This window comes from Sebastes fasciatus, chromosome 8 (genome assembly GCF_043250625.1).
Source record: "Sebastes fasciatus isolate fSebFas1 chromosome 8, fSebFas1.pri, whole genome shotgun sequence".
Lineage (NCBI taxonomy): Eukaryota > Metazoa > Chordata > Actinopteri > Perciformes > Sebastidae > Sebastes > Sebastes fasciatus.
This window is the reverse complement of record NC_133802.1, coordinates 26,470,253-26,493,592: the sequence shown is the minus strand read 5'-3', so window position 1 is coordinate 26,493,592 and position 23,340 is coordinate 26,470,253. Positions and strand designations below refer to the sequence as shown.

Below are 23,340 nucleotides of genomic sequence, written 5' to 3'. Positions count from 1 at the left end.
ATCTCAGATGTTTTTTCCCTAAGTGTGGCCCTAATACTCCGTAGTACATTTGCACTTTGGCCCTCACTGCATTAGACATATATACTATATACTTAGACTATAAACTGTGTTACCTTCATCACATTGCTCAAATGTTTTGCGGCTCCAGACAGACTTTTTTATTTATTTTTTGGCCAAAAATGGCTCTTTTGATAGTAAAGGTTGCTGACCTTTGATGTAATCTAATCTAATCTCGGTTTTCTCTCGCCTCATGAATGCGCGCCTTTATTTCCCATCCTCCTCGCAGTGCGCGTGGCCGCGCTGCGCGCTCCCGCCATCGCGTCAGGAGGAGGCAGCCTGGTCCTGAAGCTGAGGATGATGATGATGATGATGATGGCGGTGATGGAGGAGCAACGCTGAGTTCGCTCTCTCAGTTTTTCGCTCCCCCCTTTTCATCCATTCACCGATTATATATATAGATATATAATAAAAAAACATAGAGATATAGAAGCGACACCACCGTTTTGACCTCCTACTACCTTTCTCTCCAGCTCCCTCCCGTCTCTCCTGAGCCGAGATGGGGAACGAAGCGAGCATGGAGGGCGGCGGGCAGCCCGGGGAGCCGGGAGGAACCGCCGGGATGATGGGCTCGGCGATGCCCGCTGGAGGACCAGGAGGACCACCGGGGGCTGGACAGCACATGAAGCCGCTCAACGGAACCGCTGCCGGGGGAGGGATGATCGGAGGCCCCGGGACCGGGATCGGGATGGGGATGACGAGGTAGGAGCAGCTCGATAGTGGATGTTTCAGGAAAAGGCTTACTGGGTTTTACTACATCCCCCAAAACACGGATTGATGGACAGATTTTTAGAGATATGACATTATAAGGGGGTAATATATGGTTTCCCTCTCTCATGCATGATTCTAAGGAGGAAATAGAGCATCTGATGGTGTGTTGTTAACAGCAGAGGAGATCTCTGGAGCTGTCCAAGGTGCTGAAACCAGCTGCACCGGCTCAGTTTAACCTGTTTCCCCCAAAAAACATGGTTTGGCATTGCATGTTATAAGGTTGGCTTTACAACCCTGGTGCTCCTGTGCTCCATCATGTTACTGTTCATCATCACCTGGAAGCATCTTTTTGGTGTCAGATTGTGATTTTATTCTGCTGGTGTCATGTGGTTCAGATTTTTAGAGATATGACTTTAAAAGGGTGTTACAGATGGTTTCCCTTCTCTCCTGTGCATGGTTTTGATGAGGAAATAGAGCATCTGATGGTGTGTTATTAACAGCAGAGGAGATCTGTGGAGATGTCCAAAGTGCTGAAACCAGCATGTTATAAGGTGGCTTTACAACCACGGTGCTCCTGTGCTCCATCATGTTACGGTTATCATCAACTGCAAGCATCTTAAGGCTGTTTTTGGTGTAGATTGTGATTTTATTCCGCTGGTGTCATGCGCTGCTGGAGCTGGAATAGTATTTCCTCCTCCTCCTTGTGTGCGTTATTGTGCTGAATGGGGACGTGTGGATGAGAAATAATACACGCCCCTCGTTTTTTCTTCATTATCATTTATGAAACGTGACCATCATCTGGACGTTTTTTAGTGGTTTGTGCTGGAGATCAGAATCAGAATCAGAATCAGAATCAGAATCAGAATCATGTTTATTGCCAGGTGTAAAAGGTATACACTAGGAATTTGCTTTGGTTTTGTTGGTGCAAATTAGCAGTATAATAACAAAAGAATAGATAAAAACGTTAGAATAAAATAAGAATAAGAAAAAATGCAGAGCCTCCATATACGCATGGATGGATGAGAGGATAAGGGTGCTGCTGGATGTGTGTGTGTGTGTGTGTACGTTGAGGGGCTTGCCTGGCTATGTAGGCGCGTGTTTGATGATGATGTGTGTGTGTGTGTGTGTGTGTGTGTGTGTGTGTGTGTGTGTGTAGCCTACTATCAGCAACGTTTCCCGTTAATGACGTAGAAGAAGAGTAGAAGATGGTGCTTATATACCGACATCCCATATACCGTACCGGATCAAACCTGTCTGATCAAAGCCTTTACTGTGCCCTTATAGGGCTATATATAACATTATACCAAATTAAGCTATATCACAATTACAATAAGCAAAATTCCATTTTTAATCTCATCTCACATATTATCTGGTGTCTCCCAGTTCAACATCTACTGGAGACTATAATAAGCATACCATGTCGTAACATCAACAGCAGCACTGTAACATGCCACTAAATCATTATATTCCTTACACATACAACCAGATCTTATAGGAAAAAAGGCCATTTTTTTGACTTTTCTAATCCATTTAATTTAATTTATTTGTTTATTTGAAAGGGACAGAGCACGTTAACGAACATCAGAATAAAATACAAGATGTAAACATGCGGGAGTTGGCAGGATAAAGATACAAATATACAATACACACGAGTAGAAAAGTCTAAATACATTACGCAACATGTCAAGTGAAATGGGATTGCAGTTCTTATTTACCGTAATCCAAATATTTGCAGCCCAGTACTCAACATAATATGAATGTCAGTCTTTTTCAAGGGCATTACATATATGAAAATTTAATTTAATGTGTATTCAAGTACACTGGTTCGAAGTTGTTTTACCATATATATATAACATGCAATGACATAGCCCTGACCTTCCAGCCCAGTCGCACAGTTCGTGAAATAGTCACAAAATTTATGATTCGTGTACATAGATGCACATTTCAAATTCTTTTGTGATGGTCAGCCCGAAATCAATTCATATGTAATCCACGTAATTGTGAACTGGGAAGCATAGAGAGCGGCGAACGCCACATAGGGAGGAGGTCGGGGTGGATAGCTGGTCAAAAAACACAGGACTTCACCCAGGAGACCGATGTTTGTGTCCCGTGTGAAACCAGAAGTCAAAGTTGATTTATTTTTCACGAAACTTCCGTACTTAAGTTACGGCACTTCCGCTGTTATTTAAACCCAAACCACGATCTTTTCTTAAACCCAACTAAGTAGTTTTATTTTGAAAAGACTGGAGTGGAAATTAACACGTGCATCATGTGTTGCTGGGCATTCATAGGAAAACGCACAAAAAATACGTTGAAAGTCGTGCTGAGCGTTAAGAAAAAAAGGAAAATCCGTGTCTACGTACACAAATAAAATTTTGTTTTAATTTTGTGACTATTTCATGAACTGCCGTGAGACTGTGTTGCAGCATCACGTAACATCACACTATGACATACTATGAGTCCTAACATAGCTTAACATGACCTGACGTAACATCTGCACAGCTGCACAGCATAGACACACGTCATATTAAAGTACATAGCCCATGTAGAGCAAAGGCCTACATATACAGCTCCAGTCTCTCCTTTAGCTTGGCTCAGCTAACACGTATGCTACAATCCAGGAATCCCAGTTTACTCCACCACCTCATCCATAAACTCTGCAGCCAGGCTGCCATATAGAGACCTTATCAGGGTTGACGTTTTGTGGAAATATTACCAGAGTAGGGCTTTAGCTGGCCTACAAACACACCAGGGTGTGTGTGTGTGCAGGTTATATTTAGGACATATCCCGGGTTTGATTCATGCCTCTGTAGGAGAGAAGAGCAGAGCAGCACAGGGCCTATCCATCATTATATAACACAGGGACTCAGAGAGCAGATGACAGCTTCACTTCGCCTCCGATGAACGACAACAGAGCTGAACATGATGCATTATTTCTGCATTTCTCTTGTTTCACAGTGATGTGCTCTTCTTCTTTGTTGCTTTTATCAAAATACTCCATGTAAGATGCAGCTTTCTGCACTCCGGCAAAATCGGCGCCCACATTTTCAAATCCATTCTGGATAAAAGGCGAGGGTTTTTTCGCGGCATGAAGTGCCTCACATTAAGTATTTATAACGGCGTAATACAAGGCCATGTGAACAGATTGGATCACGTGCAGAGCGTGTTTGCTCGCCCCCCCGCCCCTCTCGCTCTCACACACTCTCTCACACTCCCTCCTTCTTCTGCAGCGCTCTGCCTCGCTGCCTGCTCCCATCACTCTCTCTTTCTACTCGTCTCCTCTGCACACTCGCAGGATTTGCTTTTCTCTTTGCCTTCTCCCCTTTTCTCTCTCCATCTCTCTCTATATCCTGTGCACACTTGTAGTCTTTATTCTCTCTGAGTTCCCTTTTCTTTCTTCCTATCCTTCTCATTCAATTGCTTTTCTCTCTCTTGACTCAATCTCGGCACATTCCCATGCTCCCTCATTCCTTTCCCTCTCTCTCTCTCTGCCTCTAAATTAACATACCACTCACTTATCATTTTGTGCTATTTACAATGATAATGTAAAGCCGTATGACAATGGTATTTAAAGGACAAAGCTGCCACTATTCAGATTTCTTATGGTCGACAAAACCAGCTCGTTCTTATTCCCAGGGAATCAAATACCGACGGCCGTCAACGTTTGATACAGCTGCACAAGGCACCATTTCGCGGCGGTAGGAGACGCACCGGGCTTTCCGTTAACTACAACGTAAACCCATCCGCGGAAACAATAGAAACACAAGAAAAGGGCTGTGGTCATGTACTATAAAGAGCAAAAGAGACACACAGGGCAGGTGTGAGGGGAGGTGGATGGGTCCAACAAACACAAGGCTTTAGTCAAGGAGACCGCTGTTCATGTCCCGTGTGTTAAGTTTTACTTTCACTTTACAATCAGCCACTGGTTCGTGCCCCGCCAAGTCACATTTGAACTGTTAAAACGTAGTAATTGTAAGCCCAACCATGTCGTTTTTTCCTAAACCCAACTAAGGGGTTTTGTTGCCTAAATCTATGCAAGTGTTTTTGTTTAATTCACAACATTGAGCGAAAATAAAAGTGACGCAGAGGAGTCTTACATAGTATCAGTATATGACAAGTTGGGATGCGAACGTGTTGACAAAACCTAATAGAAAGACCCAAACCAACAACGTGTTGGTCCGACAATAACCTCCCATGTCTGTGGCACTCAATCCCAAGCCCATCGGTTCCTAATGAACATGTTAGATAGATAGATAGATAGATAGATAGATAGATAGATAGATAGATAGATAGATAGATAGATAGATAGATAGATAGTAACTTTATTGATCCCGAGGGAAATTCAAGATGTAAATATTTAAACATGCAAACATGCTTTCACGGGTACTGATAGACACTCAAACAGGAGTAAAGACTGCATTTTTGGGGACCAATTCAGCTGCGGATGAATACAGATTTGGCACTTTTCAAAGCAGTGAGATGCCTTATGTTTGACTTGAAATAAACTATAGCGCCTCTGTCTGAAACACTCCGTATTAGCTACTGTCTCTCCAGTATTATGCTTTAACATTCAGGTCATATTGGCTATTTGGACAACATCATTTGTTGGGTTTAGGGAAACATTGTGGTTTGGGTTTAAATAACTACTTTGCTAAGGTTAGGGGAACTCTCTCACCTCACTTCCGAGAAAGAGCGTTGTCACCTGAACGTACATGTCGCCTTGGGGGCATTTACTGAAACAAGTAATGCTGTCAGTCTTCTTGACAGCACAGCCTCTTCAAATATACTGTACATTCCCTCCTTCTGAGAACATCCCTCCCCCTCACCCTTATCTCTCTGCCTCCCTTCCCGCCCCCTTCTCAACCAATAACCTGCAGCCTATAAATGGCTCTGTCTTTACAATGAGATACAACGTAGTGCTTCGTAGGGTATGGGAGGACAGATAAGGAGACAGAGAGATACAGAGAGTAAGAGAACTGAAGGAGGTGAATGATGAGAGGAAAGAAGGAGGGAAGAGAAGCTGGTGGAAATAGATCAAGTGTAGTGTACTATGGGGAAAAAAAACGTGAAGGGGGAAGGTAGTGATGGGGTAGTGATTCATCACAAGGTGTATAAGACTGTTCCTCCAGCTCAGGGAGCATCCAGGGACAACCAGCAATACAAACAAAAATACATTATATTGAAAAGAGTTGAATCAGATTTTAAACATGCCTCAGAAAATAAATTTTTGTTTTATCTATAATTGGTTTTCAACATTTTTCTTTTAATGTATTATACTACCATTATAGATGTTGTACAACATGTGCAGCCCTGTCTCCTAAAAAAACAAGTTTCAATACAATGAAACTATATTGTGAATTACGTTTCAAGGGAAACGTATTTTGTTGGAGATTATATTTGTTTTTATCACAAATGATGAATGATAGTCTGCATAGGGAGGAGCCCCTCGGCATCGGAAACCGACGCACGGAGGCACCCTTCAGCGACAGCATGTGACAGTCACTAACTCCAATGTAAACCCACCGACAACGTTATTCAACGGTCGGCACAAGTGACGTAGTATTAATAATGTGGCAGTCCACTTAAAGCAGGCGGGAGGGAGGTGAGGTGGATGGGTCAAACAAACACAAGACTTTCAACCTGCAGGAGACCGCTGTCCGCGTCCCGTGTGAAACTAAAAGTAACGTTGACTTATTTTGGCACGTCCCGTGAGTCACATGAGCTGCTGGTCAGTGAAGTTAATGTCTATCACGACCGTTTCCTAACCCTAACTAAGTGGTTGTGTTGCCTAAACCTAACTATTTTTGAAAGGACACTATGCATGTAACGAGCGTATATTGACACGCCATCCCCGAAACGTCCAAATCGCAAGAGGGGTACGTCGGTCTACAATACCGAGGGGCACTGACCAAGTGGTGGTATTTGACGAGTTGGGAGTGAGAATGTGTTGTAATGAAGGAGTGCCCAGATGTATAAGGGAAGAAAGAATACAAAATAAAGAGAGAAATTAAGGAACGTGAGGTAGAGAGAGGGGGATGGAGAGTATGGATATGCAAATATGGCAGATAAAGGAGGTAGAAAGGAGTGAGTGAGCAAAGAGAGAAGCTTAGATCTACAGCACATATGGAACAGACCTTCTTCTTTCTGAGGCATCACATGTTCAGTTTACATCAGACTAAACTCACGCTCATGTTTGCAGACTTACTCCTAACATATAGGCTGTGTGTACACTTGTGTGTGTGTGTGTGTGTGTGTATGTTACACACACTGTTGTGAACATGATCAGTAACTGTGAAGCGCAGCTCGATGACTTGCAACCAAATCGCGATTTATTCCCTGTACACACTTATCAAGCTGTGTGTAAGTGAGAAAGACAGAGAGAGACGACTCGTGTAGGAGAGTGTGAATATGTGCGTGTGTTGGAGAGAGAAATAGAGTGTGTGTGTGAACATTGAGTTTGTTGTATTTCTTCTTTTTTCCGACATGCTTCACACTTAAGACCAATTTTCACCTTCCAGAGAAGCATGCATGTAGGATGTGTGTTTGTGTGATACAGTGTGACTTTGTTTTTCCACCTCGTGCAGAAAAGCAGCAGCCTGTCACCGCCGTGTTCGGTGTGACTGAGTTTGTTATCGAGGCTTTTTGCTGACGGTCGTGCTCAGAGTGACGGGATTTTTGTTTTTCTCACAATCAGCATACGATTCCGTTTCTGATGTGCTGAGTGGGCTGGTCACCGGCTGCCCTTTAGCCTTTTGCTGTTGAAATCGAGGGTGAGGTCGAAAATGATCGAGTGGGATGCTGAGTAGAAGTAGGGCAACATTTCAGTTTCTATTATCAGGCCATTAAATAGCTGTTATTGGTGGTTATAAGCCCCATAGATGTGGGTCAGTAGGGCCCTACTACACCCACTAGTAGGTTGTATCATCTATTCACATGGTAGAATAGATAAAAAAGAGGTATAACAGAAAACGACAGCAACCTCTGCGTCCGTTATTTATGATAGGAGCAGAAGCGGAAGGCAGACGCTGTAGTATAGACAGCGTGAAACTCTATAAGGGGTGGAGGTCAGGGGCAATGAATGGGACACAAAACACAGGACTTTCACCTCCAGGAGGCTGAGGTTCAGATCCTGTGTGAAACCAACAATGCATACTTTTTTGTTTTTTTAACGTGAGCCACCGAGTGCAAAACCGCGGTAACGGCGTTCGCCTCGCTCAGAGGCCGTCCTTACCATAATAACACTACTTATTTTGTATTTATTTATTTATTTATTTATTTATATATTTATTTGTTTCAAAGGTCTTTTTTACTGATTGTCAATAATGAATAAGACAGTAACTGGTAAAGAATTTTTGTTTTTCTTAACAACACTCACTCAAGAAATGTATCTAAAATTTGCTTAATAGCAACAGAAAATATAAAGGAAAAAGAAAATTAAAAAAGTAGAATAGGAAAATAAAAATAAATAAAAAGACAAAAAAGAAAAGACTACTACTACTACTACTACTACTACTACTACTACTAATAATAATAATAATAATAATAATAATAATAATAATAAGAAGAAGAAGAATAAAAATAGGAAATAACTAATTAAATAAATAAATAAATAAAGCAGGCTACAGTACTTAGAGATTACTGTAGTGGGTTTCTCCAAAAATGTCAAGAAGGGGAGCCACACTTTGTAAAATTGACTCTTTGTTCCCCAGGTAGTGTAATGGATTTTCTCTAAATTCATACAGGGAATAATGTAATTTCTCACATTTACGGTTGTTGTTTGTCTCAGATGTCCGAGCGTACCTGAATGCACCAACAGGGAAAGGTTTCAGAGCAGTACCTCAATTCAACTCAACTTTATTTATATAGCACTTTAAACACAACAGAGGTATGTTGATGAAAATGCACACAGTCAGAGACAACAAACCATTCAAGGTTTCTGATGAAAATGCAGCAGCAGGTTGGGTTGCGCCTTACTAAACTAAAAAAAAAGCACATTTTGCCTCAAGCTTTCTCTCTCTAATCTCATCATTGTAAATTCTGTGTCTTCTCAGTCCTTTCGTGGGGGATTTCAAACCACACAGTTGGAAAAAACACTGTCCTGGAGATTGTAGGTTGACTTGTAGGAGCGGGATTGTGAACGAAAATAAGAGAGAATGCGTTTCTCTCTGTGGGCGTGTTAGTGTGCGGTCTTGAAAAGTGAGATTTTGATGACTTGTGTGTTTGTGAATGTGTGACAGAGTGGGCGAGAGACAGACAGAGGCTCTCTATATATTTACACGCCCTGTTATCAGGAGGACATGTTTGCGGGAGCCTCCAAATACTAAATGTGTTTGGGTGGCTGCATCGGGAGATAAGATGGCAATAAGCACAATATCACAGCCCAAGACAGTATTGGTTTTCAGCAAATAGATGCTGTCGCTGGAGCTTATGAGTGAAACCCAGAAATAGACTGAAGAGAAACGATACGGCTATCTGAGCAGGACGAGAGGTGAAATCTGTGGAATCACAGGGAAGATGCTCCTGGATAATGGATTATCTGTTGGATGCTTTAACCAGGAGATCGAAAACTATACTGCAGTCACAAAGTGAACGTGTAGGAATTTTGTCCTGGTATACGTAGACTGGGATGGACTTTACCCAGAGGGCAAAAAGTCAATGCAATGCACACTAGAACACAGGTAAGAGACACTACTAAGAATGGCAACAAGCGTGGAATGAGCTAAAGACTGCATGGAGAAGTTTATAACATCTACGATATTTTAGCCATGCATTTGTTTCAGCATGAAAAGTTAATGTTTTTTTTTTTTTAGCTCATTCCACAGATGGGTTGGAACCTGCCACACCCTTTAAATCTCTGTGAATGAAGGATCAAAAGTCCAGATTAGGGGAGGCTTCATGGTTTTGGCTGTCAGTCCCCTTCCAGGGCTCAGCAGGGATTTGTAACAGGCACCGGTCTACTCGGCCCTGACCTCATGTAGTGAGCAGAGTGCAGCGCTGCCTGAACCACCTCAGCCAGCGCTGCAAGTTTCCGCAATGATGCCAGGGTGGAGTATTCAGACCGTAAACAGTTTTAGTCCTAAATCTAACAAAAAGGAGCTTTCAAAGACTTAGGAACAGTTAATTTGGTCTCCACTATAAGGCCAAACAGAGCTCACAAAACATTGCTCTGGTTTTATTTAAAGGGGTGTCCATTATTTAAATTTGTTGAGGTTTTTATATCATTCTGTAGCTTCCCAGTGGTGTTCCTTATGTATTCAAATCTGAACATACAAATTTTGGTCAAGTATGTATGTTTTAGTGTCAAATTGCTATTTTCCCAAACCCTTTAAAACCTTTAAGTTTCTGCATGATGATTCTGCTACATATACAGTATATATGCATCCTTATAGTCAGTGTATTAATGTTAGTTCAGATCTGAAAGTCACACAATAACATAAAAAAAACAACCGATCGATGCAGCGGTAGACCAGCGACTCCCGTGTTCTGCGAGATAAAATTACTGACTTTGTGAATGGAGTCTGGTGGCTTGGATGACAGCGATATAATGGCTGCAGTTCCCCGTCGGAAAGGGCTGTCTGATGGCGAGGTAAAGCTGTGAAAATATTCTAAATATAGCGCACGCTTAAACTGATATTGATTGTTTTCTTATCGTCAGATAAGCCTTTTCCGACGGAGAATTGAAACCATTATATCGCTCTCTTCAACGCCACCAGACTACATTCACAAAAGCAATAATTTTAGCACGGTAGTATACATACAACCAAAAAAATCCAAACCAACCCTTTCAGTTATTTCCAAACTGATCACAGCTAACTTTGACTCAGCTAGTGCTAGCGTTCACATTATTCATAACCTTATTGATTAGCTTCGATTAGCATACTTTGGTAGCCTATGTCACTGCTTTTTGCGGCTGAGTGGGCGTTTCCTTTTGAAAAACTTGGTTTCAAGAAAGGCTACTCAGTACCAAAACATTACACAACAGAGAAAAACTGTCCAGAGCTCACTGATTAGCCCTTCAAGGCCAGAAAAGGGCTTTTCACAACGTAGTTATTATTCATGTTCTTTAATAACCTCTCAAAACACATCATTAAGATCAGATCTAACCGTCAGAGACCATTTGTTTGCTGAGCTATTGGCTGAAACAGACATATAGTACTTTTGATGTGTCAGAAATATTCTGAGTTGGGCTTTTTGATCAGTTATATCTTTTTAAATGAACAAACTCCAATGGGAAACATTGTAATAAATCCTCCCAATAAGCACTGATTGAACATTTTTCAATATTTTGCTAACTAGAAATATCAGACGATGTTTTTCACTGTATGCTAATTTTGGTTCTAGTGTGACTAGAATAAAGAGTTGCACAAAGGGACACTTTAAAACTCAAGATGACACAAAGGCATTGAAATATATTTCCATCCTCCCTGCTGACCCATGTAGCACTAAACAGTGTATGTGACTGTTTTTCCTCTGCTAATTACAGAAAGAGGTTTGCGTTATACAGAAGCTTTATATTAGTCATTATTTGGAAGAGGTTCAGAACGACAGTATAAATATTTTACATGCATTTCCACGCTCCCTGGAGGAATTTCACAACTATTGGTTTCACACGGAGCGTTTCAGTGTCGTGTTGAGGGGGTCTTCTCACCCTGCCAAGAAATCCTGTCCGGGCGAAGCTCTGGTGTTAACAAATTGATTGACTCTGAGGCGAGCCGTGACCCGACGCACTGCGAAAATCTGCAGGGTCAACGAGCGAGCTGCACAGCTCCTCCGTCTCTGCCAGAAAACCGGCACAACAGGGGACGATTAATAAGCCGACTCTGGTCTGAACCAACTCTCCAGACACGGAGACACACAGCAGCCGGCCCTGACATTTACCTGAGTACAGGTGCTCGGGCTCCCCTCGGCCTGTATTTACCGTTTTCAATCCGACATTGCAGGCTTGGATCAGAGAGGTTTAAACCATGTAAATGACCTGGCATGGAAAACAATTAACCAATAAGCCACTTCTTGTAATAATGAAAGCATTGAGAGTGTTGAGCTGCTTTGCTCTGCACTGAGCAGAAATACATAACAGCATACATTCAGTGCACAATGGCACAAAGGAACGGTCCTCAATATATCTGTCTGTAGGTCAACTACTATGTCTGCCAGACAACACTGTTTGTGTCTGAAACAAGATGTCTGGCCTCCACTAGATCACACTCATACATAATGCTACCAGTGTTTGGTCAGATTACTCTAAAGTAGACATTTACTGAATGCAAATTACATGGCTTTTTTTGTAATTAGTAACGTAATGTAATGTAACAGATATCTTCCGAAAAAGTTATTATTCCGTTTTCGTTCATTTTCCTACAGCAACACGTGTCAATTCACGCTCGTTACATGCATACAGTCTTTTCAAAATAAACTTCCGACTTCACAGGCAACAATTTGGTTAGTTTTAGGCAAGAAAGTTACTTAGTTGGGTTTGGGAAAAGATTGTGGTTTGGGTTAAAATAATTTGGGAAGTGGCGTTAATTAAGCATGTAACTTACATGACAAATAAATCAAGATTAACTTCTGGTTTCACACGGGACACGAATGCCAATCTCCTGGGTGAAAGTCTGGTATTTTTTACCGGACTTTTGTAGTGGCCAAACGGCGGTACTGCAACTTCCATGTCAGTCACGTGATGCCATTGGACCCAAAAATACTTTTTCCCATAGACTTATATTGGGAAAGAGATGTCTGTAACTCAGAGGATACATTTTTTTGAGGTGAATCACTCTAATATCCCTTATTTCAAAAATTACGTTTTTAAAGTTGTAAAATGCACTAATAGCTGAATCCAGAGTTATTTTCCTTCCTCCGTTCATGTGAGTGAGACCCAGACCGAGGCTGGAGCGCAAGACGTGACGACGGCGTGACGTTGGGATCCCGTGACCGAGTCATGTGACCGACCGGACGCTACTCCGCCAATCATCTCGGACGCTACTCCGCCAAGATCCGGGTACTTTTCCAGATGGAAGTCGAGCCATTTAGGCTTCATGCGCCAATGAGCAACTCTCATAGGAATGACTGGGGCCCCGCCTCCAACGCTGTATCCAGTTCTTCTAATACATCCATGGGATATATACTGTAGGAATACACAGCCGGATGTTATTGGCTGAAAAGTCTTTTGCTCCCACAGCTGGAAATACAGACAAGTCATCAGTTGACAAAATGCTTTTGAAATGATTTTCACTTACATTTTTAACCCTTATTTCTTTATTTCTGAGATTGATGACAACATTTGTTTCACTTTCTTCCAGCCAAATGTGGCACGTGTTGAATTTGACGAATGATGATATTCTTTGCTAAAACATACCAGGTATATTTTTATGACTACTAAATGCTGATGAAGTGTATATACTTCTGTTCTTCTGTCCATATGCTGTGATGATGCCCGTGGGTGAACGGCGCCCTACACTCGCTGTTTGTTTCGTTCAGTCGGGGATACATTTCCTCTGACTTTCATTTGTTTGTCAGAGAATATTATGCTGCGCTCTGCCATTTTCTCCCCGCTGCACTAGCGAAGGTCATGCCGAGTTTTCTCATTATGTTGTCGCCACCTGACAGTAAATGTTACCTGTATTGATGCTGTGGCTGAATATGGTGTGTGTGCGTACACTACGTGTGTGTGTGTTAAAGCTGAGAAGTACCTACACAGCACAGTACCTGGAACAAACAACAGTAGTACGCTGTTTGTGTGTTTTCGTGCATCACATTAGCCTTTTCCTCCTGTATTGTGAAGCTTATTGACGAATGGGTGTTTTTTCATAGTCAATAAGTTTCAACCTTTTCTATTTGTTTGTTACGGGGCATTAGACTGATTTACTGCTCCCTGCGTTACCCTTCAGTGTGGTTTATTCAAAGATGGGGGATGAAAATTGTTTTTCTTGCTGGAAGCCCCAAAAGAAACTACAAAACTCAGCACCCCGCAGACTCTTAAAACAGTCTTGTTCACAAACACAAACCCATGACTCTAAATCAATGAATTTATGTCAGTAAAACATGGTGACAACATGCAGAGTTTAATTTAAACTCAATCCACTCATTTCTCCATTTTAAATTCATTAAAGGACCAGTGTGTAACAATTAGGGGGATCTATTAGCAGCAATGGAATATAATATTCATAACTACTGTATAATGTAGTGTATACACCTGAAACTGTTGTGAATAAACGTCACGAAAATGTAAAATACTCACCTGCGATTATATGTCTTAGGGCTTTTATTGTGAAAGGTATGAACGGAAGGAGTGGACCTGGTCTGTGCTGCCTTTGTCAAGATTGAAAGGAGTAATAAAGTTTGCGGTCTAGGTTCGGACTACGGAGCCTCTGTGAAAGTACTCATAACAAAAACAACAGTTCGAAAAATATTTGCGAATTAATCGCACAAAAAAAACATGTTTTCGTTAGCTTAGAATGAGTCCTTCATATCTACATAGGGAGCGGGTCCTCTTCACGGAGTCCGCCATGTTGCTCCGCCATGTTTCTACAGTAGCACGGACCAGAACGGACAAACCAAACACTGGCTCTAGAGAGAGCCTTTTGCGTTTTTACGCTACCTGAAAGCCATCGTAGTTTTCCGAGACGCTTGTGAAACTGTGGTAACATGAGCCGCAAAGTGCAAAACTGTGGTACCGCCAGCTGCCGTCTGTCTTGCGTTGCTCCTAAAGTAGTGTTATTATCATAGACTTTAAATAAGAAGTGGACGTAGTCACCATTATGTCACCCATTGGTTTGTGGACTGCCGTTATGAAGCCTCGACTTCGACATTTTGGCCATCGCCATCGTAGTTTTTTGCAACCAGAAGTGACACGAGAGGGTGGAGCTAAGTACAATCAAACGCTGAATAAAACATTTTTAGACTTCATAAACTGAAAACACACTGTGAAAGGGTTAAAGTTGTAAGACGAAAACACAGACAACTCCCAGACCGGACAACGCCGTGGTAGTGACCTGTCAATCACAAGGTAGCCATGCCCTAAAGCATCCCCTGCTTTATGGTTTATTTGACTCTAAATGGAACCATAATTTACTAAATGAACATCATGCTGTATTAAAGAAGACTTGAAACTAGCGATTGAGACTATAAACTCATGTTTACAATGTTTACTGAGGTAATAAATCAAGTGAGAAGTAGGCTCAATTTCTCATAGACTCCTATACAATCAGAGGAGTCGCCCCCTGCTGGCTGTTAAAAAGAATGCAAGTTTAAGGCACTTCTGCATTGGCTTCACTTTTCAGACCTGGAGGTTGCCCACTGGTTCCTTTTGGTAAGGATGGCCTCTGATCAAGGAGAACGGCATTAGCCTCGGCGGCTCACGTTACGGCAGTCTTGGAAAGGGAGGAGTGAGTGGAGGGGTACTCAGTTGGCTGCAATCTGCAACCACACCACCAGATGTCGCCAAATCCTACACACTGTCTCTTAAAATACTTTGTGTTTGTTCGCTGACAGAGCTGAGCAGAGCTGAGCAGAGCTGAGCAGAGCTGAGCAGAGCTGAGCAGAGCTGAGCAGAGCTGAGCAGAGCGACACTTTCCTCTGGATGACACAGTTTAATTTTCAGCACAGTTGTGCTCTGCAGTCATTTGGACTCAGCGGGGGGGTTTGGCACAGCAAAAGACACTCAAATGGGATGTTTTTGTTATCAGCATAAAATTAGGGAAAAATGGGATTTTTGAATTTAGGTCACTTTAGTTGATGTGTTCAAAGGTTTTCCAGCAGTTTCTCCGGCAGCTTCAAAAGGAGTTTCGGCTTCTATCGTGCCGACTTTGTCTGATTTTAAACATGAATCCAGTAACGAGCCAACCCTGTTCCAGCACGGGTAAACAAAACCTCTCTCAAGCCCCCACTTTTAGAAACATTCTCAATATGTCACAGAAAGATAAAGATGCAGTCAACAGTTGCTTTTTATACAAAATAAATTAACTAAGTGGAGCTGAAAATATAGAGAGCGGTAGAGGAAGAGAGGAAGTAGAAGAAAAGAAGCAAGATGTGAAAGTAGGATGTCAGAGAGGCATTCAGTACCGTATCAGTTGGGAGTCGGTCCAATGCAAAGTTTATTGCCTGTCACAAAGAGACAAAGAGGTTTCAGGCTCTGAACTGTAGCGGTGCAGAAGGTCTATATATCTCCTACTGAAAGCAGCGCGTACCTGTGTTGAAGCATTTACAGCTCTCAGCAGGTGTTTCACAACCTTTTCCTGAAAATCTCTGTGAGTTACTCACTAAAATAGAACCTGTATTCAAAAGTCGACATACTTTTAGAATAGGATTATTTCATTGAATCCGCCATGCCTGATCTGAGATCAGATTAGAGTAATCAACAGTGTTATGCCATTATTAACAGAACAGGGAATCGCACATATGTATGTGACTTTTACCAGAAGTAAAAGTCACATTCATATCGTACATGATCAAAATCTTTTAAAAACGTATATAGGCTGACGTTTTTATAAGTTTGTTGCTTGCAAATCATTTTTTTTCTTTTCTTTTCTTTTTTTTTAATTCTGTTTTGTTTGTTATATTGCTTTTATAGTTGAGTATCTGACTACTAGTGACTACTTCACTCAGAGCAGCTGTCAATCATGACGTCTCACCCCCTTTTTACAGCATCAAATAACTAATTAAAACCAACATTTAAACACTTGAACATACATCAGTATGATAATAACTACCTAAAGTGACAGATACCATCTTTGGGAAAATGTATTTGACCCATGTCCCATCCTCTAACATGGAGGGGGCAGGATTTATGACCTATACTGCAGCCAGCCACCAGGGGGCGATCCAGATGTTTTGGCTTCACTTTTTGGGGAGCTGTCATGTCGTCTATCTTTATATACAGTCTATCGTAGGAATATATGATGTTAAAAAAAATAAGAAAAATGTTTTTAAAAAGCTCTTTCCTAAAAAAAGGCCAGGAATTATACAAAACAGAAATTACAAGTGACAAATGCGAGGTGTGTTTGAGCTGTGAAATGAGCAGCTGTCTGCGAACCCTGCAGCTCTACTTCACTTTTGGTACAACACCTCTATGTTTCTCACTGACTGAGCAGTCCGTCTGCTCGTCTCTGATTCTGTTTGACAGTCCTGTATGACAGTTAATGAGCAGAGGAGAGAGAGGAGGGAGAAAGAGAGAGAGGAGAGAGAAAGAGAGAGAAGGAGGTAAATCCAGCAGGACATATTGTGGCTCAGCAGTTCTGTTGTGTTGAGGCTCTGCCAAGGACGGGCTGCGTATCCTCGCCGTCACACAGCAACCTCATAACTCCAGTTTCGCCCTTATTGATTTGATCCTCACCGTATTGAGACGAGACAGAGTCCTCTGACCGCTCGCTGAGTTTCATGACCTTCAGGCCTCCGCAGCCCAATTAAAAACCCAGGATCTCGTTTCAGACATCACCTGGCAATCTGGGATTGAAACCACTGAACATGATCAATGTCTCGATGCAGCCTTTAACCAACGAGTCTGATTACAAGTGAAATTAGCTTAGTGCTAATTTGTGCTCGCCAGCTGTGAGCCTCTTGGCTTATAACGTGATAAAATCAAATCAGCAGCAAATACTTCACGACTACAACCTAAAGCCTAATGGCACCATTTTCAGCTTGGCACCAATTTTTCCCATCTGTTTCTGTAGAGCATCATTTTTTTTTCTCTAATTTAATCCAGCAGCCTGTTAGGACTGTACTGCAGATATTCAGGCAGCTAACCCAAACACTTTTTGAATCGTATTAGAATCATTCAGAAGGAAATAAAACAGTGTCAAGGCTGGAAATGATCTGTCACTGATGTCGCTGCTGACATCCAGTTAACAAGGCATACAACACAAATGTTACGTAATCAAATACAGGAATAAACCTGTTTAAAATAAATCTTGTATTGACTATGAAGTCTAAACAGAAATAAATATTCTCTTGCAACAAGAACAAAGAAACAAAACGGAGACCTACGGTAACACTTTATACTAACCATCATTTATAAAAATATAAATAATACATTCAGTTAATAGTTATTTTATTGTTAACAAACAATGAAATGATAATTAATAATGTTTACTAATTATTAGTAATGCGGTAATTTCTGTTATTTTTTCATTCGTTTGTGTAATGTGGAATAATTAGTTTATAGATTATATATTGTATCATAGCTGATAGGAGATGAACAATTACCTTCTGATTACATTAGTAAACTATTAATAACAGTTTATTGTTGCACACATTATAACATTTTATATACCATATTAAGTATTTTTCAATGATAATCAAATAATTTATAAACCTTTTATAAATTATTTGTAAAAAACATTACGTAGAGAAATGGACCAGAAAACAATTATTAACCATTGACAAAGTATTAACTATCTATCTAAATAATGTTTATAGATGTTTTACAAAGTATTTATTAACTATTAAAAATATTAAAAATATTTGATATATCTATCTGTGTAATGTTTATAGATATTTTACAAATAATTTCTTAAAGGTTCACAAATCATTTGGTAATTATTAACAAATAGTTAATATATAGAATAGAAAATATAATAATGTGTGCAACAATAAACTGTTAAAATAACATAAATTACAGCATCACTAATAATTAGTAAACATTGTTAATTATCATTTCATTGTTTGTTAACAGGAAAATAACTATTAACTAAAGATTAATTAACTAGATTAAGGGTAATTAAAGTGTTTCCGATAAGGGAATAACAAAATAAAAATAAATAAATAAATAAATAAATAAAAATAAAAAATAAAATAAAATAAAATAAAATAAAATAAAATAAAATAAAATTAAATTAAATTAAATTAAATTAAATTAAATAAATAAAAAGAAAAGAAAAGAAAAGAAAAGAAAAGAAAAGAAAAGAAAAGAAAAGAAAAGAAAAGAAAAGAAAAAGAAAAGAAAATAAGATAAAATAAAATAAAGAAAAATAAAATAAAATAAAATAAAAATAAAAATAATTAAAATCATCGAGCATGAGCGTTCATTTTTGACCGTGTACATAGTCTGACAAAATAATCTTAACTAAAGGTCAACTGGGAACAGTGCTGTGGAGTCATTTGTGCAGCCTGTTTCATATAAGTTGTAGACTCCTCATGCTCAGTCATGTTATTACATCAATGTTCAACATGTCATCACACAGTTATTATTCTGGTCCGTTCTGGTTTACACTCAGACAGCAACAGCAAGCAAGAAAAAGGAAAACCCTTAAGGCCAAATCATAGTAAAGATGCTTCATTAGGAACACCAAAATTGTGATAATAATGATGATGATGATTGTGGATAGTATTTTGCTAACAGCTTTTTTTTTTTGCCTCTTTTGCAGCAATCTTGTTTCAGGAAATAGAAAGTGTTGAGTGAGGTAGTCTCTATTTATATCCCTCTGTCCCATTTACTGCCCATTCTGAGTCTGAGCAGCACAAATTAATCCTTTTATTACACACGCAGCATGAAATAGCCTGCTGCTGCTGCTGCTGCTGCTGCTGCTGCTGCTGCTGCTGCTGCTAGTGGAGCAAAAAGACGACTGGTCGGGGAAAATTATATTTAAAAGTGAAGAGGGAATAGAGAATTAGACAGAGGTGTTCTTTTGTCAGGTGCAAAGAAAAACAAAATGCATCTGTCAAGTATTTAATACTCAAATATGCTTACTTTATGTCAATGTATGTATATATTTATTATAGGAAATCAATTAACAACACAAAACTATGACAAATATTGTCCAGAAGCCCTCACAGGTACTGCATTTCAAATCATCAATCAAATCATAACATGGCAAACTGCAGCCCAACAGGCAACAACAGCTGTCAGTGTGTCAGTGTGCTGACTTGACTATGACTTGCCCCAAACTGCATGTGATTATCATAAAGTGGGCATGTCTGTAAAGGGGAGACTCGTGGGTACCCATAGAACCCATTTTCATTCACATATCTGGAGGTCAGAGGTCAAGGGACCCCTTTGAAAATGGCCATGCCAGTTTTTCCTCTCCAAAATTTAGTGTAGATTTTTGGTAAAAAACACTAATATTGCTTCACGATCTTCAGTGATTTAAAACAAGCTTCAGAGACTTTTTTTTTTTCTTTTCTGATTTTGAACTTTTCTGTCTTCATTCAGTTTTAAAGAATTTATGGAGCTGTGAGGCTTTTAGAGGACGTCTGTGAAAGTATATTTAGCACAAAGTTTTAAGCTTCTCCCAAAGTTCTGTGTTAATATTAGGGTTATTAATGCTTGTCTTAATGTTAATACGGCTTAAGTCTTGATTGATGTGGTGCTTCTGACCAATGTTATGTGTCTATATTTTGACTTCAATCATGTATTTTTAATCAAACCTTCCTCTCAGGTGCGTCTCTGTTTTTGTGAAGTTGTTTCTGCTTTTTGCTCACTTACACAGAAGATGCAGACAAAATGCTGCCTTTGTTTTTGTTGATCCCCTCGTGGGCCTGTTGGTTGACTTAATGAGAGTAATTATGAAATGACTCTTATTAAGGCTAAACGAGCCGCTCTGTAAACACAGATCATAGAGAGACGAGGAGGGTGAGGAGGGCAGACACTGTAAAGAGACGGAGAATGAGGAGTGTGTTCAACATGGGGAAAGGAGAGATGAGTGTATGCATATTCATACTCATATTTCAGAGATATTTCATGTTGTACTTGTGTCTTGATGTTTAGCAGTTTTGTCCTCCTGTTTCTTACTGATAAAATACATCAAACTGAGCTGGAGTTCAAATGAATAGAAAGGAATTTGTTTGAGAGTCATTATTAAGTCACTGCACTAAAGAGACAAACAGGCTGACTAATATTTTTATAGTTTTATATTTGTGAGGATAACTGAAAGTCTGTTTTTTAGATCTTCATCCTTTTTGTGACTGGATAATTTACATATGGAACTGCTGTGATGCTTATTTATACCAGAGGAAGGTTGTTTATTAGTGTTTTTTTTTAATTAAATACATACACAAGCAGTAAGTGACACAGTGCCCAGGTTTTGTATACTTCAGCTTAACCACCAATACATTTCTAATCCAAACTAAAGTTCTTATCCAGTTGAGGAAATACCAAGCAAAGCACCGCCCACCAGCCAGAGCACGGCCAATAGGAACACTCTCTCTCTCTGAACACTCTCTCTCTCTCTGGCCAAAGTCTTCAATCACGGACTAGATTTTTGAGCTGAATCAAGCTGACGACCCTCCTTCACACTGCCTGCTTTGGTTGGAGAGGACGGACTCCAAGACAGCGGCGTCACAAGTGTGATTGCACTCTTATTTATTATTTATTTCTTTGCAATCCTCCTCCCGATCTAATAACATGGTGAGAGCAACATGGATGAGGGAGGTGTGGGTGGAAGCCAGCAGTCCTCTACAGCTCCTTCGCTCAGTATACATCAGACCGGCACATTTCCACCTTTTGGGGGAAAGAAAACCGAAGATCCCACAGACTTCAGTGCAATTTGACGTCTGTTTGGATTGTAATTTTGACAAATTCGTATGCATTTATCTCTTGTTAAACACACGTCTAATAATTATTTTGCGACCTTGCCTGAACCTGAGCGTTCGCGATACCTAAATAAATTAAGGTTGATCGCCGTCATGTCCCTTCAGTCTTCCCACCGTCCAACACAGTGGCCGGATATTGATTATCCAGACTTCTATACATATTTGATTGAATCCTGTTAGGCTGAGTGTTGTCTGTAAATAACCAGCCTGTTAATAGTCAACTGTTTGATCTATAAGCTGAGATTTAGTTGGAGACGACAGTCGGATGCTTCTATAACGTTAATGTATGACTGTATTAATGCAGCAATCTCCCTCTTAAGGTAACGTTAGCTAGCTATGCTAGTCACTGTCACCAGCATCATTTAGACATTTAGCACTCTGACAGTGAAGATTCACGTATCGTATGTGCCTCAAATCTCAGTGCGAAAGCCTCGGTTAACCCGCTACACAACAGCTTTTCATCATCTTCTCTCATGTGACGGCGAGTTTTCTTCCCCCCAAAAGGCAGCGCAGCCTCAGCGATGACGCCATGCTGGTCTGCTCTTCCTTGGAGCCGTAAAGCTCCTCTATTATTTATCTTTTTTAGGACACGGCAGGGGAACAAAACGGAGATCAGTGTTTTGGGATTTATTGTCGGTGCAACCAACCACACAGCAAAACTCTTCGGCATAGTGTTATTACTGTTACCGGTTTGTTTAAAGTAGAAGTTTGTTTCAACTTCATCTGTTTACTCTGTTACCGTCTATGAGGGACACTGGATTGTTTTCCCCCAAAAGGGGGCGTGGTCATGAGAGCTACTCTGGATGACGTATTGCCGGTCTGATGTATTCGCTTAACCACACCCATCCACGTTAGAGTGATCCAATCAAATCTGTGGGAGTGATTTAAAACTCTCTCACAACTATTCACTTTGAAATATGTCACATTACTGAAGGCAAAGATGCTCTACCTCACATTGACTGAATTCTAGCCTTACCGTGCATCATCCTGCACACGCACACACACACACACACACACACTTCTCAATGCATATATTTGCATGTATATTTTACTTTCAGTGTCGCCCTTGAAGTGTATTCAGTCCAAACTGACAACAGCCTGTTTATTTCTTTTTCACGCGTCTAATTCACACTTGCTTATTATTCCTCTGTGTTTACACTGGCACCGTCCGTCGTCTCTCTTTGATTTTCGCTCTCCTTTGTTAAATTGCATTTTATTCGCCCCTCCTGCCGAGGCGACACACACCACTGATAGGAATTTCAATTAAAGTGCAGAGGAGATGGTCGAGGGGTGTTTTAAAAGTTCACTCTGCAGTGAAAGGGAAAGTGCTTCGACCCCTGGATGCTTCTTATTCCAGTATTTTGAGAAAGTATTTTCTCAGTTTGTGATGTGTCCTTACATTTTTTTCATTTTGATGTCTTTTCTATGATTTACACAGATGCCTAAAAGTGGCTTTGTGACAAATTATAAACCATCTACAGTGTGTGATAGACTGACATCTGTCCTTACATTTTGATATTTGAAGTAGCGTTTTCACATCAACTCTTTAATTTGCTGTGTTTATCTCTTCACAACGTGATGTTTTACGGACTGAATCAATGAGAGCATCTGAGGCTTCAGATTGGTAGATATTGATTCATAATGTCTTAGAGTCCGATTGAACTCCGTGAGCAGGTACAGCAGGAGGGGAAACACCTTGAAATGGATTTCCATTTTTGTGTGTGTGTGTGTCTGCAGGCATAAATATGTATAAATGTGGGGCTGCAGAGAGAGAGAGAGAGAGAGAGAGAGAGAGAGAGAGAGAGAGAGAGAGAGAGAGAGAGAGAGAGAGAGAGAGAGAGAGAGAGAGAGGTTTCCAAGTGAGGAGCAGCATGCTAAGCAGGGTAATTCTTCCCTGAGACCTTCCATCTCCCCTCTCCTCTCTCCTGCATCTCACTGCTTTTTCCCCTTTGATCATTTTCACACCAGCCTCCATTTGTCAGAATTTGGCTGCTTTCATTTCAGCGTCTGAGCCGATCAAGGCGGCAGCGCCTATAGTCAGTCAGCCAGTCA

General features: G+C 40.5%; 1 protein-coding gene across 4 annotated transcripts in view; it reads left to right on the top strand.

The window, feature by feature from the left end:
- Window positions 1–233: 233 nt before the first annotated feature.
- Window positions 234–23,340, top strand: part of bsna (bassoon presynaptic cytomatrix protein a) — a 186,114-nt gene continuing 163,007 nt past the window's right edge. For 3 of the 4 annotated variants that reach the window (XM_074644678.1, XM_074644681.1, XM_074644679.1), the window contains exon 1: window positions 235–759. In XM_074644678.1, the coding sequence (XP_074500779.1) occupies window positions 557–759 (203 nt within the window). In that variant the 5' untranslated portion in view covers window positions 235–556. Of the gene's footprint in view, window positions 760–23,340 lie in introns of all 4 variants that reach the window. The other variant, XM_074644677.1, reaches the window with a different exon arrangement.